This window comes from Aplysia californica, unplaced genomic scaffold (assembly GCF_000002075.1).
Source record: "Aplysia californica isolate F4 #8 unplaced genomic scaffold, AplCal3.0 scaffold00434, whole genome shotgun sequence".
In the NCBI taxonomy this organism is placed as follows: Eukaryota; Metazoa; Mollusca; class Gastropoda; order Aplysiida; family Aplysiidae; genus Aplysia; species Aplysia californica.
In genome coordinates, this window is record NW_004797704.1 from 178,423 (window position 1) to 199,111 (window position 20,689).

A 20,689-nucleotide genomic window follows, 5' to 3' on the forward strand; every position below is an offset into this window, starting at 1 on the left:
AGAGAGAGAGAGAGAGAGAGAGAGAGAGAGGGAGGAGGGAGGGAGAGAGAGGAGGGAGGGAGAGAGGGAGAGAGAAAGAGAAGAACAGGTGAATTAGTGTATGCGAAAAGACTGTTGAGGGAATGACGAATAGGTATGTGAGTGAAGGAACACCGAACTGACACTAGGTATACGCAAGGCGCTAGATCTACTCAGAGTCAGTGACGATTGTAAGAAAGAAGCCGTTATTTTCACATGTCGGGGAAATGAAACTATGCGCTTTTTCACAACTATCGACCATTCATTAAACAGCTGGGCCATACTATTTATATAAATAGATTCTCTAGCCATGCCTCTCCCTCTCTCTCTCTCTCTCTCTCTCTCTCTCTCTCTCTCTCTCTCTCTCTCTCTCTCTCTCTCTCTCATGATGTAGATGTATAGGCATCCTTTGGGCTACGCGAATCCGGGAACTTCAATTCTGGCGACACGATCACCATGTGCAAGCCTGTACTCTAATTTTCCATCCTCTACGTGTTCGATCGTCGATTCAATGTCAAAACCATAGCTCCACTTCCTGGATTTCCATTTTTAAATTTTATTCTAGCATCACTTTCTTGCCCCGCGCCTTACCCTGCTGTCGTACAATCTCCTAAATTGGTACTGACAAATTTTCTAGATCTAGACCAATTAGAAAAAAATTTTGCTTCTTTCTACATTCACAATTCAGTTTTCTTGACAAATATAAGCAAAGATTTTCCAGCCACAGCAAAAGCTCAAGATAGACAGAAAGAATGAATGAAAGGAAGGTAGAAGATAACTTATCATCACGAACCACAGAATTCTACACTTATAGAACGGGAACTGTACCACGTGACCTGTGAGGAATTGAAGACCGAAAACAATGGCGTCTTGAGGGCACGATTTATCGTTTTCGGAAGTAACCCTATAGCTTTTAAAGCAAGAGCAAAGAGCGGCTTTTACAAACGAGTGAAAAGTGGAACATTTACTGTCCAGTTTGTAATTTTGAGTTACAGAATTCACTGTGCAACCTAGAGATTGGAATTAAGGTTTTAAATTGTTGTGTTTTTGGGTGCAACAACAGAAAAAGCAGACATAGAGAGTTTATAAATATAAGACCCACAGAACTGTGAAAAAATTCGTAACACGGATGGGATTGTTCACAGCACTTCTAGCTTCCCACACACATTTTGCATACGCATACGGCCTACGTAATTTTTAGTAGCAAAACTTGTTACAAGAAATTTGTTTTACTCTGAACATATTTTGTCACTAGATCTAATTAATGTTCTCAAAACATGCGTTCAATAATAAGCTTTATGTCGCCAGCAGAAGTAGAAAAAAAGGACAGACTTGCTTTTAAAAGAGATTTAGCTCCAGCTATAAACCTTTTAAAAATCTGTAGAAACCATTGACTGGGATTTTTAAAAAAAAATTGGGCTAGTATTTATTAAAGAAATTTGTAGAATAATATAGAACCTATAGATGTGTACAAATGTTTGAAAAAAATACTCATCGGTTAAGACGAATTGATATAGATCTAAGTCGTTGTGTAAAAGTAGGAGAATCTAGATCTAGGTGTTCGATAGTTCAGTAGCCTAGATATTTGATAACAAGTTGCGCATCAAATTTTTGACCGCATGCTACAGTAGTAGAGATAGCGTATTGTTTTCATCCGAAACATTCATTTCAGCACCCATACACCTTTTTGGACCTTTATAAGCACATGTAGTCCTACTTTAATTAGATATGTTACTTTCATAATTGTTTTTGAAAGCATTTTCAATTCCTTTCACTTTCACTTCCCACGCGCGGGCACATATAATTATGATTACGAATGTAATAGCGAATAATGCTGAGCTAGCCAATGCATTGCAATGCGCGCTATTATCAATTATTGAATTGTAACAAGACTTCAATTTGATCCGTAACAAGAGACCACTTATTTTTTTTATATGTGTTCATGAATGTGTGTTTGTTTACTGTGTGCGGGGATTAAAAATTAAAGATTAAAGATTCCAGATCTGACGAATGTATTTATAAAATAGCGTAATAGTGCTGGGTTAGCCGATGCCTTGCGATACACGCGTTTATCAATTAATTGAATTGTAACAGGACTTCGATTTGATCCGTAACAAGACACCACTTATTTTTTCTTATACTTTTAAAAAAATGCATGTTTGTTTACTGTGTGCGGGCATTAAAGATTCCAGGTCTGACGAGTGTATTTATTAAATAGCATAGGCCTATAGGGCAGAGGTGACCAACGCATTGCGATACGCACTTTTATCAATTAATCGAATTGAAACAGGACTTCAATTTGATCCGTAACAAGAGACCACTTATTTTTCTTATTCGTGTTCAAAAATATGTGTTTGTTTACTGTGTGCGGGGATTACAGGAGGACAAGCCCATCCCCTCGACATGTGATCCAGGGTATGGGGGATACATTTTTCTCAAAATGCACACAGCTCTGAAATCCTTGACCAGTGACCACTCGCCATGGAACTCTTTCTGTTGTGACTGTAGACACAAGTTTCTTCATTATCACATCTGAATGAGCCTATCATTCATGCATTAGAAATCACACTCCCAACACACAGAAAATGACTTTGAACATAGATCTATATTCGGGAAACATATGCCAGTTCCACTCTTGTTTACTTTATTTTGCATTATATTGGCTTTTATGTGTAAACCAATATTTTGAGACCTTTTCTGCATTTTTGTGTTTTTGGCACATGTACAATAGGCCTATGTATTTTATGTGCAACCGACACATTCTCCAATCTCTTGTATTTGTTAGACTCGCACGTGCTTTAAACAAAGCATGTTGTTGTACACACTACTGATGCAAACACAGAGATGAATTCTTAAAGTGAGAAATAATACATTTCCTCAATATAAGCTCAATTTATTTATCTCTTTCTAGTAAATGGGAGAAAAGGCTTATATTGTTCTTTTTGCTTGCTTTGGTTGGCCTTAAGTTTAATGACAATATTATTGTAGTGAGCATGTTACTGTCAGCGTCCCCTTTATCGTAGATCTAGTACTAATCAAGACTATATCTAGATATTTTGCCAACAGAATTAATGTTCATAATTAGTGTTATTATCAAGTGTATTGTAATTGTGAAGATCTTTAGTAGATCTAGAGATCTAGATCTAGATATCGATCTAGATCTAGATATCGATCTAGATCTAGATCCCATCCCATCTTTAAAAAACAACAACCCAACAATACAAATACAAAAACATTGTAACATTGCCAATTATGACTTATTGTTGGCAATAAAAATGTACAAGACTATTTCACTATATTTCTTCTTCGAAGAAAGTTTTAAAATACTAATGCAAGGTGTCTTCCAAGCCCTACCACTAGCATCAGCGTGCATAGCAACGCGAAGCCTCGCTGTGCGGCGCAGCCAAAGGTGCCCTCAACTGGCCGCCATGTTTTAGTTTCAATCCCTCACAGCGAATCGGCGTTCGCGAAGAGGGAGTTCCGCTTCTATAAGTGTAGAATTCTGTGTCGCGAACAGACATATTTTAGCCGATTTGCACGTGAAAATTTATCGCCGACCGAGCCGCACAGAGGGACAGTGGTCGAGTGCGCGCAAATTTTAATAGGCCCACACTTACTGCCGAGGGTTAGATTCTTGGAAGGCAAGTGCTGATCCTTTGTTTCGGAATGCCGATAAGCCAATACTCTCTCTCTCTCTCTCTCTCTCTCTCTCTCTCTCTCTCTCTCTCTCTCTCTCTCTCTCTCTCTCTTAAACTCATAGAGATGATAGGATGATAGGATGAAGCGGCAAGTACATAACATACAGAATTTCGGGGTGTATGGGTTTCGCAAGGGAAATTTGGAAGCACTCTCCGCATCCCTCGCAAATCTGGTAGTTTTGACACCTTTATCGGTATGACGGTAGAACAGGTCCAAAATCAGTAACTACCGGAAAAACGGGAGATTTAGGTAGCCCTGTTACAGAAGTCTTGTCATAGAAAGCGAGCTGGACAGTAGTCACACTGTGTACCATTTTAAAAAACTGGGGGCTTAGAAAAACTGTCAGATAGAAGCGTAATTTTTGATTATATCTGATGTCGATAACGACTCTACTGTAGCTAATTTTGTTGTGATGTATACAATTATAGGTTTATTGGGTTTATTTTTATTTATTTCATTTATTAGTATTTTAGCTAAAAGGCCTAGACGGTAAAAGCACCTCTTTTGGTAAGACCCGGTATGCCTTCGACATATCATGCAAAAAAGGATAGCCTTTATTTCCGCATGTCATGAATATAACGACTGCCTAACAAGAAAGGGAATCAACTACTCACTTACTTACTTACTTACGTACTTACTCACTTACATACTTACTTAATAATAATAGATAGCATTTGTATCGCAAATCCCCGCTTAACAGCAAGCTCTATACGCTTCACAATCTATATTACTGCCCCAGCAGACTTGAGAGCATTCTGAAATGAGCTCAACTTCCTGGGAAGCATAAAGTGCAAGCTGCCATTTATGGGCGTTAAGGCACTAACATACTGACAAGACCTTTCGCTGTAAATAGCCGGATACCCATTTCCACCTGGGTGAAGAGAGGGAAATTCGTGTAAAGTGCCTTTCCCAAAGACGCTTTCCCAAGCTCGAAGCCCCGAACACGCAACCTCACGATTATGAGGCATTTAATAATAGTAGCAGAACCACCAGCACTACCCCAAATGGCCCTCTGTAGCCATCGCCAGTTGGTCGGCGGCTGCTTATTGAGTATTCGCAGCTAACCCTCATATCTGGAAGCCGTCCACTATCCTCCACCCGGGACGCGCTGGGTTGTGGGTGGTCGCCCCAGTTTTGCCCACGATACATGACTTATCGTCATTCGGTGCCTTGCCGACTGGCATGGGCGATCATGGACCTCCACTTCACTCTGTCTTGCGTTTCAGCAATGGTGTCTGTTGTTCTTGCTCCTCCTAGCCATGTTGTCATCTTGTCCAGTATCTTTTCCCTCTGTCTGCCTCTGCCTCTCTTTCCATCAAACTTGCCTGTTGTTATAATATTCTCCAATGCTTCTTTCCGCATTGTGTGTCCGAAGAAATTTGCCTGTCGCTTTCGTATATTCGTCATAAGCTGTCTTCAGCAATTTGCTTAAACCGAGACTTCTTCATTTGTTTTTCTAGCTGTCCATGGGATACGTAGTATGCGTCTTATGAACTATAACTCTGTCGCGACAACTGTTCTTTCCGGCTGTTTATTGATTGTCCATGCTACGCACTCGTATAGAAGGATTGGCTCGATGTAACTTCTCAGCACTCTTTTTCTTGTTTCCAGTGACAGATTGGTGTTTGTGAGTATCTGTTTCATTTTGTGGAAGGTTGCTTTTGCCTGGAAAATGCGGCTTTTAATTTCCGTGTCACATCTCACATCTGATGATATAATGGTCCCTAAATATTTAAAATGTTGTACTTGCTTGAGGGTGGTATAACTGATTTTGATATTGCATGTTGGGGTTAGAGTTTTTCTGCTTATCACCATTGTTTCGGTTTTTATGATGATTAGGCTTAAGCCCATATTGTCACTCTCTTGTACGATGACATTTAATAGATTCTGTAGGAGTTCTTCATCTTTTGCTATTAGGACTGTGTATTCTGCATATCTTAGATTGTTTATATTATGTCCCCCTATCGAGATACCTGGCATTTCTTCTATGTGTTTCATGACATTTTCACTATACAGGGAGAACAAGTCTGGAGAAAGTACACATCCCTGTCTGACTCCTTTTAAAATCTGTATGTATTCCCTGATGTCGTTTTCTATTCTCATTGCAGCAGTTTGATCCCAGTACATGTTCTTGATAATCCTTAAGTCCTTCCCGTCAATATTGAGGACTTCCAGCATGTCGATGATCTTGTCGTGCCTAACTTTGTCGAATGCCTTGGTATAGTCTATAAAACATAAATGAAGATCTTTCTGAACTTCTAGGGCACGTTCTATTGTTGTTCTGATGACATATCTGGGAGATACATGACTACTCGGTACTAAATTACCATTATCACAGCGCCAAGAACCTACAAACCAAAGCTTGGTGCGCGGCAGTGTAATAAAGATACAAGTATTGACCTGAAACGTTCTAATGCTGCATTGTCCACTGAACCCATTTTTGGGTATCGTCCTAATAGTTGGATGCTCTCAAAAATAGTCACAACAAGCATAAGATGCTCTTTTCCGAGTTCTAAGTCACCACAGGGTGGGGATTACTAATACCGTGCTATTTTGTAAGAGAGATTTAATGCCGGGGTGACTAAGACCAACCCCTAAAACACCTAATATCAATAGAAATAGCAGATTGTACCCCTTGAAAACTATGCATTTAATTTGACGAACACTAAAACGAAAACTATTAGTTAACAATGATTTATATTGGACTGACACTAATAGCTCGTACAAAAGGTGATCTTAATCACCCGGGTCCACGGGCTTAGAAATATCTAGCTCCAAATCAGGACACGCAACACCAAAAAGAAGAAAAAAAGAAAGAAAAGAAAACGTTTCTAAATCTGAAATCATCATCTAATGGGTGCACCCATTCCATTCCTCTTTTCTTCTTCTTCTATTAAGTTTTCTCAGCGACCTAGACAAGCAAGGCCAATATTTTTCTGATCATGTTTAGCTGAAACTGACAGGGAAAAAAATGCCACTTGACGTTGCATTGCTCGTATCGCCCGAATTTCGCCTCGTTCTCGATGTGGACATCTGAAGTTTTCGCCTCGCCCCGCCTCGCTCCGCATGGCCTCACCGGCAGTGTGGCCGTACCCAAATTCATTCCTTTCTTTACCACTTTAGAGCCTGGCTGGAAAACAGCTGTACCGGATGGGGTTGATCAAATACCTGTCAGAATTGAGGTGGAGGGTCTGTCTGGCAGTGCTCCGATAGACGCTTCCCATGGACCCACGCCCACTCTATCCCCCGGAAAGACGAGACACTTTCATCACATTTACGACTTTATCAACTTCCAACCTGTGGTCACAGACGACACTGTATTCCAGGTAAATGTCTCTTGCCAGTTGTTGTTTTTTAAACCGCGTAGTACTGGGTGTTTTTTTTGTTGCTGTCTTTTTTAGGGGTGGGGATGGGGGTGGGGGTGTTGTACCCAGTATCTCCGTCTGTCAATCCTAATTTGTAATTCAGTCTGTGTCCAAGGAGGTTTAAAATATCTTTCTTTCACAATTAGGTCACATCATATGTGCCAAAGATTAGAAGTGTTAAAAGAGAGAACCCCCACTCTTTTTATTGTTTTTCATCCCAATCTGACGCCAGAGTCAGTGTTCTAAGGCAATACTTTTGCCACCTTTAAGATGGTACAAATTGTAGTACTGTCCACCTGTGTATTTCCAAGCAGTGCATTAGATAACTGTCACTACCTAGGTAATCCTCACTGCCCACCATATTTTTTACCAAAACGCCCACTAATGGGTCATGTCGCCCACGTTGGCAAGCGCTTTTAACGACGGTCTTTGCCACGTGGTTGGCACAAAAAAGGATCGAATACTATAGGCGGAATAAAACGTCTAGTCAGAAAAGGGTTTATTTCTTTAGCGGGGGTGGGGGGTTAAAACATTAACAAATGGATTGCTTTACCTCGATGTTGTTTTTGATGACTCGTTTCCCTTTTGGTGAGTCTTTAGATCCTAAACAACATTTACAATCTTTGGCACTCCTTTTAGCTACTAGGTCTCTCCCCACCCCCTTTTTTCGGGAATGTAAATTTTTTTTTGATGAGAGAGGAAAGAAAGAAACAGAATTTTTGAAAGGAGAGGTGCCAACCCCACGTAACAGACATCTTACTTACTTAATTGCTTTACTAAATCAGCCGCTTCTACCGTGAGGTATCGGGGGGGGGGGGGGGGGGGGGGGAAAGAGGCGTCGCATCTTTGCCATTTGGAAATCGTGGTGTAATATTAGCATTTTATTTTCGGACAGGGCAGGATACTCTTTATATCCACAAACTGGATAGCCGAATTAAGGCTTACCTTTTGGTCTTCAGCCTGAGCATCTGGTGTTGGCAGTTCAAAGCGCAGGCTGTTCGGGAGGCATCCTCGTAAGATCATCTACTGCTGTCCAATGGGTTGTATGACTTGTGTAGTTCCTGCAAATTCTTTGATGACCTCGTTCAGGTTCATTTTTCTCTTCTCTGAATCAGTGCAACAATATAATGTTTGGTTTCCTCAGATTCCAGACGGTGTTGCATGTGCTAACAGGGTCAACACAAAGCCGCTACCCAAATTCTCGCGCTATTTCAGCTACAGAGCCGAGATTGTGCATCCCGCTGCCAAGTTAGTCACACACTATGCGGTAAGAATACAATATTATTGTTACATTCGTGCAATATTCTACCACTGCTGCTGCTGTTGTTGGATTTTATGATAGATTTAAAATCAGAGGTAAAATAAAGAGTTTACAAAGTGTCCACCCAAAAATAATAATTTAAAAAAATTAAATGACCAATCTATAGTCCGGACAACACCAAATGGACAACTTGTCGACCTCATTACACCGAATCAAAGAGGTGAATCTCTCAAATTTTTTGCATGCGCCTCTGATTTCTAAAAGACCTAAAAAATCTCTATTTTCGTGGCAATGCGACAAAAATGAAGAGGCGTTGTCCTTGTAAAAATGAAATGGTGAAATGGTATAGGTTTAACGCCCCAATCAACACTATTAGGTTATTTGAGGGGCGGGACCCCCTAGTTTAACGTCCGTCTCCGATAGGACCGAGCCAGGTGGGAAGTTCGTGTAAAGTGCCTTTCCCAAGGACACAACTTCGGATGTCTATATAATCATTAGTAATTAATTGCTCATTAAACTAAAGACCGCACACTTTTTATAGCTAGCACGGTACAATGCTATAAATATACCGGGTGTCGTTGCAGCAGGTTGAGGGCAATAACAAGTTTGTGCGTCATCATTATTAATATCATGATTATTTTTTTTAAAAAAATTTATTAGTATTATTTTTCTTTACAAAGCAACAATGTAGCTTTCAGCGTGAGAGTGAGTCTTGTCTTGCAGCACGCGGCATAGATCTAGTTTTAATGTACAGATAGAGTGGGCGCCGACGCCTTAGGATCCGTGTCAATTGGAATGGAAATGACCAGGTTTTGTTTACCGGGAGGAGGAAAATTTGACTTTGTTTCCGCCGGCTGTGCCCGCCAGTTCGAAAACGAAACGTCTTGCCTGTTGGCCAACTGGCATTCTTATTCCCCGCATGTGTACGCTTGACCACTGTCGAAGTGTTCTGTTTTTATAAATGAATCGGTCACAATTTGTTTTCGATGGCACCACGAATAAAGAGGCATGTTATTAAGTGTTCAAAGTAGCCACAACCGACAGCACGGACAGCATCAAACCGATATGAGAATTCCTCCCAAACTCATCTCAGAATGCCTCAGACCATAGTGTTGATTGTAGCTGTTAGTCGATCTTTCATGCCATCGTTGCTGGAAGTTGTGGAACATAAACTTTGTATTTAACACACCCCCACGAACAAAATCCCACACAGTGAAGTCTGAGGATCTGTCAGGCCAAACGCAGTGCGAGATCTTTAGCAGCTCAGCTGTTCTTCGTCCAATCCACCGTTGAGGCGCATTTTCATTCAGATAAGCTCGAACCCAGAGATACCAATGGGGCAGTGCTCCGTCTTGTTGAAAAATGAAGTCATTCCAATCTGTGTGCAGTAAAGTGAAAAGCTACTTCTTGTGGGAATATGTTAAAGACAAAGCTTATGTTCCACCACTTTCAGCAAATACCAATGACAAGAAAGATCGAAAAACATCTACAATCAACACAGCGGACCAAGACATTCTGAGGCGCGTTTAGGAGGCATTCTCCTTTAGGCTTGATGTTGTCTGCGCTGTCTGTGGGGGCTTCATTGAGCCCTTGTAAAACATGAAGTAAAAACTTGAAGGTATGTACAATTCATATGTCCAAGCTGGAGTTTCCCATTTTTTTTCATTTTTGAAATGTCGTGTTATGCTTTTGTCGTATTCTCTTTTAATCACCCTGTATACTATATATTTGGAAGGCTCTCTCCCTCAGAAGGACTCTACATTTGTCAGAGGTTCCACCTTTTCAATAACCTCATATTATAGAAACAGACGTTAAATATACACCAATAAGCTAAAAGTGAAGACTTCTAACATTTCCAGGTGTGGTATGATGAAGACAGCAAGCTTATGAGAGAAGACAAGCGCTACCTGAGCCCTGTCCCCCCTGTGTACTCGAAAAACCCCCTCACAGAGATCCACGATTTTGAAACAGGTACTTTTCAATTTAACAATTTTTCAATACTACAATTTTATCTGACGAATTTGTAGAATGTGATAAACGACGTGATTTAAGTTCCTCTGAAAAGCATACGTCATCACCACGCAAGATACCCGGAAACAGCTTTTATGTTTGTATAACGTTTTATTAGTTGAATGGCTTACTGTATCAATATCCAATAATATTTATCAATTTGTTCAATGCGGTAGCTATAATTTGGCCTTTGATGATTTCGTTTGGAAGGTGTATCCAAGGTCAGATCAATGTTATGATCGCAAAAACGTTTACTGCGTTATTTTTATTTGAAACTGTACCAGGTCCTTTGATTTTAGGTACTCTATCTTGAATGTTTATCGTGTCATTTTAGGGGTTCGCTATATCCAAGACCACCTTCTGGGCAACTGCAGTGCTCATCCACTGAATTTGCAAGACCCTGACGCACAAGTGGAACAAGCGAGATATAAGCTTAACAACTCGTTGGTCGTTGACATGAGAGACCCAGCTAGCTTCTTTCACTTCAACGACAACTATGTGTACTCTGGTACTGTAAGTCGTCACTAACAGGTTTGCAAGCTTGTGAGCGATTAACTTGGTAGCATATTCGTTACAACAATCGAATAATCTGCTCCCATCTTTACTCAGTTCATTGATCCATTCGTTCATTTATCATTCCGTACACCCATCTCCCCTACTGCTGAAATATTGATCCATATATCCGTCCTAACAAGTTACGTCAGTCAATATTATTTTATACTAATTTGAACGTCACAAACAATTAAACAAACAAACAAACAAACAAACCAGCAAGCCAACAAAAAACAAACAAACTGTGACTCCTTTTAAACAAACAAATAAGCATCAATAGAAGCTACAGAAACAGCAACAACAACAATAACAACAACAACAATAATAAAGGTAATGAACCATGTTCTTACTCCACTTCCTCTTTTGCCATTTTGATTGCAACCATACATTTCAAAGGACTAACTTTTCTTACTCTTCTAGGATTTTGAGCCCTTTTAAAGTTGGCATTCTGAACTTGTGTTGATCTGATTCTGAGTAGTTTTTATGGCCCTGAACCCATATTATTTTTGGGGCGGTCCGATATATGTTCATTAAGGCTATTAAATGGGGCATTTTATGCGTGTTATTTTGAGTAAATACATTGCTTTGCAACAGATGGAAAACTTTCACTTGCCATCTGCATGAACAGTTCTAATGTGAGGTGCACCGTCAGCTTAGTTAGTACTAACCAGACAACGGAGTAGATGGCACTGGTTCAAATCCCCTAGATGTGTAATTCGTTTTGGTATCAGATGTTATAATGGTATCCTGGACATTTTGTACGATATAATATTGATACAATGATAGGTTGTCATTATTTTTGTCACGCCAGCGAGCTCATGTATATATATATACTCGTGAGCAAAAGAAACGCAAGATCCCGTTTGCCTTTGTGATGGGGATCATGTTCGTTTTCCATTATTTACAAAACGGGGGGAATTTAAACACAAACTGTTTACTGGCGTTATGAATGGATACGTGGGACATCACTGTGAATGTTACATTTTATCGCAATACATGTTCAACTTCCTGTAAATGCGCCAAACTGCCCAGTAGTGGCTATGGGCACTATTAGATCGGATAACCGCAGTAGATCTCCAGCACAAGGAAGCCACTAGGTTGTTGGTAAATCGTTGCGGAATCTGCCTCCACATCTCCTGGATGGCCACATGCAGTTCCTGCGAGGTTCTCGGCCTTGGTTGTCTCCCCTCGGGGCGTATTTTAATTTCGTCCTAAAATACTTAATTCGGCTTAAATCCGTGCTAAGGGCAGGGTGAGGCTGTTGAATGATGCCATAGTGTTGGAGGAAATCCTATGAATACGGGAAGTGTTCACACAAGCATTATCTGGCTGGAACCGGAAGTTAAAATTTTGTCGGTGAAGAGGGGCCTAAGAACTTCTGCAATGCAGCAAGCAGCATTGATACCTTGACCTCGACCTTGGCCTTGATTTAGGAACATCATTGGTCCTGCTTTGTGGTTCCTCATGATTCCACTCCAGATCATGACACGATGTCCTCCCCAGCGATTCCTCTTTATGACACAGCTATCACAATTACGTTTGCCTCCCTTTTGATAAACTCTGAGGCCCCTGTTTGTTGTATCTATGGTGAACAGGCATTCGTCCGAAAATGAGAACTGAAGACCAGTCTCCCAGACGCTTGTTTACATGGTGGGGGGTCCAGTTAGGACCCCCTTGGTGATGGTGTGCGGTCAAGACTGGACCATGGTTAGGTCGACGGCGTCAAAGGCCTACCTGATGCAATCATCGGTTCACTTTGTGTCCACTTTTGGCTCTTCCGTGGGTATTCCCTACCAAACCTAACGTTTTTGTAGCTGTCTGAAGTAGATTTGAACGATACATCCAGACAATGTGTCTGTATGCACGTGCACCTGCCACTCTGGGTCAACCTGACCTTTTTCGGTCTGCCGTAGAGTTTGCGAGCTGAAAACGGATTATCAGTCTGTGGATAGTCGAGATGCGAACACTAAAATGAGTGACGACCACAATTGGCCTTTCCCCAACCTCCAAACGACATATTGCTCTTTCTTTTTGTATAGCCCTTAAACACGCACTGTCGTTGCAAATGCAGGCGAAACGGCCGAATAGGTTTTGTACCACAACTTTAAAAGCCGAGCTCAGGAGAATACTTTTCACCCCTTTTTCACTCATTTACACCGTGTTTCGAAGGTACCACGTGGCTTTTCCCATGCTTCAATGAAGGGGCAATAACTCTAGTTTCCGGTGACAAACAAGGCAGGCAACTTTTGATTTCTAAAGAACATATGGCATACTATCGATGGTGTAAATTTCAGTCTTCTACCATTAATGGTTATTTAGTTATGGCCCAAATAGTTTTTTTTTGCGTTTCTTTTGCTCGCTAGTATGCGTGTGTGTATATATATACTTACTTTACTTTTTACTTTTTAAACTTTTTTCTTCCGCTTGTACCCTGGGGTGTCGCGGGGAGACACAGGTGTCTGTCTGCAGCAAGTCGTGTGGCCTGTAGGAGGGACATCCCATGATCTTTAAGGGTGTCTGCCACAGATTCACTCCATCGTCACCTTGGTCTTCCTCTGGCTCTCCATCCAGAATATTTAATGTTGTATGCTCTCAGAGCTGGATGGTTTGAGGGCATCCGCGTGAGGTGTCCGAACCACTTGACCCTTTGTTTTTCAATGTGTGGTAGGACTGGTGTTGCTCCCACGGTGTCCCTAATGACTTCATTTTTAATTTTGTCTCTTCTTGTTTTTATTATATTATATTGTTTTTGTTTTATTTTTTGTTTTTTTGTTTGTTTTTCTTTTAAAAAAATAATATGTATATATCAATGTGTATGGATATTGTATTTTTATTGCCAGAAACGCTCAAGAGGACTATTGTGCGACGTGTTCAGTGCTATTATCCCAAACTTTCCAGTTGGAGAAACTATTGTCAACGCAACATTTGAATACTACTTTCTCTCAGTGAGTGTCAAAAGTGTCTAAAAACAACTAAAGCGTGGATCATAAAGTCATTGTCGTTATTATCATCCTTTTCTGCCTGTTTTCCCCGTACTCTCCATGTTCTGTTCCTCCTACCTCACTCCTTTGTTGTCATAGTCATTGCCTCCATTCTCCTCGTCGCCATCCACTCTCCTCGAACTCTTTGTCGTCGTCGTCGTCGGAGTGGTTGTCATCATCATCATCCAAGCTCACTCACTCTCTCTCTCTCTCTCTCTCTATCTCTCCCTCTCTCTCTCTCTCCCTCTCTCTTTCTCTCTCTCTCTCTCTCTCTCTCTCTCTCTCTCTCTCTCTCTCTCCACCCGCCCCTTCCTCCAATCCTTTTGGACATAAGAAAATAATCATCATACACACGTGATGTATTATGTCAGATTTCGGGGGGGGGGGGGGGGGGGGTCAATGATACGTCCGTGTCAGTCTGAGAATGCCAAGAATACTCCTCAGACTGACAGTTTACTCCGCCGCTTTCCCATACAATTTAACCGTATATTATTGTCATTGAAAAGCTTCTGAGTCTGAGAGTTAGTCATTATATCGCAGGATGGGTCCAGCAATTTTTGACTTGCAGACCCCATATTATGTTAAGCTGAACAACACCAAATCTGACCCAACCCTTTGTAACATCGGCGGTCCTCAGGAGTGCGTTTGTCACCAGGTTTGTTGTTCAATACATACCAACGATCGTAGAAGTAAATATAAAGTAACACGCTTAATTAATTTCGCAGATGAATCCGCTATTATTGGGTTAATAAACCTTGATGTAAAAAAGTATTTCGAAAAAATGTGTTTAAATGGCGCGATTCAAATTTTCAAGAAGTGAACGTCTCAAAAACAAAGGAAAGGATTTTTTATTTTAGAAGAAAAAAACCCAGCTATCCCACCACTCGTAATTGAACAAGAAACAATTAAAATCACGGATTCACACAAATATGTTGATCTCACAATCGACAAAAGTTCTACTTTGCAAAATCACGTAAACATGCCGTTAAAAAAGTAAATCAGAGGCTGTACTTTCTGAGGAAACTTAGGTACTTCAATCTGAATCCATCCATCCTTCAGATATTCTACACCACCACAATTGAAAATTTGATAAATTTTGGTATCTCTTGCTATGTTTGCAATTTGGAATGACAGCACATCATAAAAATAAACAAGTTGATCAGAAAGGCATCAAGAACAATTGGTAGATACCTAAGTAACTTTGAATATCTGCTCAAAGGAAACGTTCTAAAAAGGCGGAAATAATACCAAGTGACCATAGCCATCCACTGACATCCGGGGTGTATTAAGAACGGAACACCGGTAGACTGGTTTCTAAAGTTTTGTGAAGCCAAAGACAGAACTTCATCAGGCCTCGTGTTAACCCTAAAAGAAGCTATAGAACCATTCAGCGTCGAGGAGAAGCTGATCGTTCAAACCTACAAGGCAACAAGATGGGCATTACATGAGCGGAGGAGTCTCTGATGTACAGACTCAGAGGCGCCAATTTTCCCTTATGCTGTCTTTGTTCATTGCCATGAGCACCAGCTGAATCTTGTTTTAAAGCTAGCTTGTTTTGGCCAGACTGCAGGATACTTTTTGCTAACGTTACAGGCTTTTCGACAGTTTTGCCCACTCTGTAGAGAGCATCAACGTGCTAAGACGCGTTCGTCACCGGAATATTCCACGACCGTCAGAAGCAAGGTGAAATTTTCAGTCTCAACCTATTAGCACAGTCTTCCAAAGGAGAGATCCACATCTGTTTTGAAGAAATTCAGTCTGAGCTCTGGGGCGATAATACTGTCCACGAAGCGTGTGGTCACTTGAATGTATTAAAGAACGATGCGTTTCTCTTCATTTTGCACTAAAACAAAGTGTTCACGCACGTATGGGATCCCCCAACACAGACGTACAACTTCCATAACAGCCCAACAAGCTATGGAAACGCTTAAAGCAGCCGCCGAGGACACTAGAAAGAGTATAAGTGTAAAAGTGTTCCATCAACAAGTCAAATCACAGAGGAACACCCTTCCTAGAGACGCAGACATCACAACACCAATAAAATTGCTGCAAAGGAGGCCTGCGACACAATAGTTAATCAAATTTTGATAGTTTCTTGAAGCAAAATAAAATCAACACACTATCAATTGTCGACCCCTCTAAATCAAGGAATATCAAGAATCGTTTCTTACAGTTCTTTTGAATCGTATAGCAGAAAGCTACTTTGTTTTGCATAAAACCAAGTTACAAACAGAATTAGAAATATTATATTGCAATGAAAGTTTAAGTCTGCTCAGAATTGTACCACCCAAGACCTGTATTCAACCCTTAAGGACTAGTAATACAAATTTGACACCACATTTAAAGAAAAGTATGCAAAATCCTAGAAGTCGCACTGACGATATCATCAACGTCTGTCAAGGCCAAACGAAGTTTCATTAAACTGAAAAAAAAAAAAAAGACATTCTCTGTTCTACAATAGGACAAGAGAAACTGAATATTCTCACATTTGTGTCGATCCACAAGAACATCACTGACAGCATCCCCAACTTCGTCAGCAAAATAATGGACCTCTTTACTGCAACAAAAGAACGAAGGGTAGACTGATTGTTCAAGTAGATTTTCTCCCAACAGGTAGGGTGGAAAAAATTTATTGTGCACGCCCACTTTTCAGACCCACGAGCTAACTAAAGTGAGGTTACTGAACAAACAGTGCTACAAATGAAACACAGAGAGAGAGAGAGAGAGAGAGAGAGAGAGAGAGAGAGAGAGAGAGAGAGAGAGAGAGAGAGAGAGAGAGAGAGAGAGAGAAAGAAAGAGAGAGAGAGAAAGAGAGAGAGAGAGAAAGAGAGAGAGAGTGTGTGTGTGTGAGAGAGAGAGAGAGAGAGAGAGAGAGAGAGAGAGAGAGAGAGAGAGAGAGAGAGAATGTTTTAGGGAGCGGGTTGTTTCAATGCGTGAGACATGTATTTACTAACGTCCTGTCATGCTGTGCGTATAATATGTGAGAGCACCTAACTTTTGGAACACCCACTGCCATTGTAAACGACCAAGATAAATTCCCCCCGGCGAGATGAATTAAGATTATCCTTGTCATTGTCATACTCTTTTTGCAACAGGATGATGTCACTGACATGCCCACCTCAGGATTTAAGTATTCAGTGACCAACTACCCTGTGCAGCTGATCATATCTGCTCCTTCTGTGAGTTCGAATTTATTGTATTTCTGAGCATCTAGGTAATCATATTTTACCCTGTCTACGCCCCTGATTTATCCTAATCTTTCTCGTCCTTTATTTCATCTGTCTTGCCTCATCTTGTTTTGTTGTTTTGTTTTCTATTGCACAGCTTTCCCATCTCGGGTATGTATTGCTGATCACCTTTCTATCTTGTTTCTGCTTCTTTTGGCATTCCAGTTCGCTCCCTTCTGTTTTTGCTTGCCGTGTCTCATCTTTTTATTTGGCTTGCTTATTCTTCGTCAGCCTTGCCTTTGATGAATTTTGCCTTTTCTTGTCTTAAATTGAAAGCCTTTTATCTCGATATATTTGTTTTGCTCGTCTTTATCTCATCTTGTCTGGTTTTGTCTTGCTTTGTCGTGTTTTGTTATCTATTGTCTTGATTTTTTCTTTGTTCGGCGTCAAGTTGTCCGGTCTTGTCTCACCTTTTAATAGCGACATATTGGTTTGTCTTGTCTTGATTTGTTTTTCTTTTTTCTTGTCTTGTCCTGTTTTTCTTTTTTTGCTTCATTTTTATCCCTTTTCATCGTTTTCTTATTTTCTCTGTACTGTATTGTCTTGTCTTTTGTCTTGCCCAGTTTTATATGATCTTGTCTTGTCTTCCATGACAGGTCTGGTCTAAGTGAGGGAGAAATGAGAGATTGGGGAAAGGCAGGGGGGGGGGAGTTAACATACCTAAGGTAAGAGAAATCACAAATACTGAACAGCTATATTGTATCTGTGAATGATGGTTAGCGTAATCTTTTTTGTCTGATTTTTTTAGCGATAATAAGCGCATTGAAGCTAAGTGGCATGTAACATTCAGTCCTCATGAAAACAAAGAAAATAAATACTTGCAGAGGTGACAAACTCTTACATTTTTATCTTCAATATTATTCCCAGATGTTCTTCGAAAACATTTACAACTTTTATGAATTCACTGAAGAACACCCACCCCTCTCTGTCTTCGATATTTCGGCATGCTCCGCTCCAAAAAGCAGGATAGATTTCAAAGTAACATTTCCAGGTAAGTTCTTTGCAACCACAAACGGTCAATTGAATGACTTCTAAATCATTACTTTCTGGCTTTAGGGCAAGCGCTGGCCGGATTCTGAGTATCTTGCAGGAGGAAGCTCAGTAAAATAGGTTGGAATACTCACGATCATCGTGTTTTCTGTGTCATGTGCGACATATTTTTCCATGCCATGCGCCAAGCATGCTACAAAGTTAATGTTCCTTTGTCCAGGGGTCATACTAATTTCCCAGCCGTCTTTAAAATCTCATGTGCGCGTCCTCATATCTCTGATTACAAAGCAATTCTTTCAGTTGAGACAACAAAAAGTCACAAGGGAGAAAAGGGTGTAGATGCCACGTCTAGTTACCGAGAGGTTTAGAGACCGGTCAGGATTTTGGGACACAGGTGCGCTGTTGTGGTGGAAGATGGCGCCAAATTCCAGCTAACTGGGCCGTTTTTTTTTTCTCTTTTTTTAAACGAACGGCTGACGTTTTATTACTGACTTGTAGTATCCATCGTACCTTTGGACTTGCTAACACAATTTTATGTTTGTTTTGTTGTACAATTTGTATAACTGATCCCAACAGTGTCAGGGTTGGACAAATGATGTGAACGACATACGTGTCCTGTCTTTATCAATGATCAAAATAGAAGTAAATATTTTTCCAAGGTTCTTGCAATCTTCCATTGTTTCACGAGAAGCAAGAAGAAAATGTGAGCTGGTGAAGTGACTGGTGACACACCAAACTAGAATGATGCATTCGCATCATAATTTGACAAGGAGTACAAATATAATATCACTATCAGGTTAATAATTTCAATAAAAATGTGTTTTAATAAATGGCCTGGCTGAACTTTCTCAGCTTGACAAGATGTTGTCTTACTGTAAAAAATGTGAAAATGGTATAGGTTTAACACCCCCCCCCCCCCCAATCAAAACTATTGAGGCGGACCAAATGGGACGTTCGTGTAAAATGCCCTTTCCAAAGATACAAGTCGGACCAGGCAGACTTTTATTGTTTTATTTTGCCATCTATTTCCCGTGTTAGGATCTCTGATACCAACCACCATTGAGCAGTGGCATGATACAGTGCCCATGCAACTCGCCCAGGTTGCGCAAATCTCACCGATCCGGATAGGCAATGTGAGGATCACCTCCGACCCGCACAACGTGTTTATGTGGGCTTCTCTCCTCTCCACAGCCACAGCAGGTCAGTTTACGCATTTATCGAAATAATTGTGGTTATTTAGAACTTGGAAAGCTTTAATCATAAGCAAAAGGGCATTGCCACAGAAATGAAAGGTACAGCATTTTAAATAACAATCGCGACAACGACAACAGCAACGATAATGAAAAGAATTCTGAATAGCAATAAACAAATAATCATGAAAACAACAGAAACAACAACAACAATCAACGATAACCTCCGAATTTTAGGCCTACTATCTATGTTTCTGCAAAACAATCCAAGTTCATAAAGGCCCCGTTAGGGATTCGCATCAGAACCATTCGCTTGGTAGTCTAGCATTATATCAACTGAACAAAAGATGCTGATAACAAAGAATACAAACCAAATTTGACATACTGGTTAAAGTGCTAAATGCTTTGTAAATTATACTTTGCAAGTCTCACTGAGAAGTGTCAGCTGCGGCATATGATTGTGAGTCTCCACTGACACATGGTTTACGAGCACAGCATTTTCTAACGTACTGTGTTAGCTCCAGATTTGACTCAACCATTTTCAAAAGTCTTGATCCAGTTCCTAAACACTTTTATAACAGAGGGATTATATTAGTGTGGTCAACGACGAAAAAGACTTAGCAAAGAAATTTATAATTCCTCTACCCCGACGGGTTGAATCCAAATGGAGCAAGGATGTCTACGACAATTCAATTCCTTCACAGCTGCCTTGGCATCTTTCCGGCCAACTTGGGAGCTTCCATTAGGTGCACAAAGTGAAAGACTCCATCAAAGTATCTGGAGAACAGTATGACTGATGTTGGATGCTCAGAAAAGATATTGGCTGAAATAAGTGTAAAGTACAAAGGCACCTGTGAAGTAGCCTATGCCTCGGTTTAGCTATCAAATTTTCATTAAAAAAACATTTTAAAGATGTTACATAATGAACGGTACTTATCAGAATACATTATTGAATTTTTGATACAGATGTGCGAGTGAGATTTTAGGGGTTTATGTTAAAATGAATCAAAGAGGGGGGAAATGCGACGTATTGCATTGAAAATCCGGATCTAGTAGAGAAAATCTGACACCAGATTCGGATTCTGCGACTCAAATTCCATATAAATATCGCATTTGCCTGCCTGTCCAAGCATTTTCAAAATGTTGTCGACCAGACCAGTGTTATTTGAGTCCTCGATAAACCTCGAGAAAAACATCAGTTCCCTGTTGTAGTTCAGGCCCAGTTTTTAGCATGACACTGATGAATCAGCCCATTTACAATTACAATTCTGCTGTGCATAAAAGCATGGTTAACGTCCACCCTTTGGGAATGGCCTAAAGACACTTCAGTCAGTAGCACTGCCCCGGGGGGGGGAGTTAGACTCAAATTCTGAATACGAGTACAAATAGTCGCATT

At 40.6% G+C, this 20,689-nt stretch overlaps 1 protein-coding gene across 1 annotated transcript in view; it reads left to right on the forward strand.

Annotated features, from left to right (window-relative positions):
• Positions 1 to 20,689, forward strand: part of LOC101857428 — a 70,463-nt gene that overhangs the window by 16,083 nt on the left and 33,691 nt on the right. Inside the window, exons 5-12 of the mRNA XM_035971421.1 lie at positions 6,841 to 7,043; positions 8,227 to 8,349; positions 10,203 to 10,314; positions 10,688 to 10,866; positions 13,746 to 13,850; positions 16,982 to 17,065; positions 17,981 to 18,104; positions 19,142 to 19,303. Coding sequence (XP_035827314.1) covers positions 6,841 to 7,043; positions 8,227 to 8,349; positions 10,203 to 10,314; positions 10,688 to 10,866; positions 13,746 to 13,850; positions 16,982 to 17,065; positions 17,981 to 18,104; positions 19,142 to 19,303 — 1,092 coding nt within the window. The remainder of the gene's footprint in view (positions 1 to 6,840; positions 7,044 to 8,226; positions 8,350 to 10,202; positions 10,315 to 10,687; positions 10,867 to 13,745; positions 13,851 to 16,981; positions 17,066 to 17,980; positions 18,105 to 19,141; positions 19,304 to 20,689) is intronic.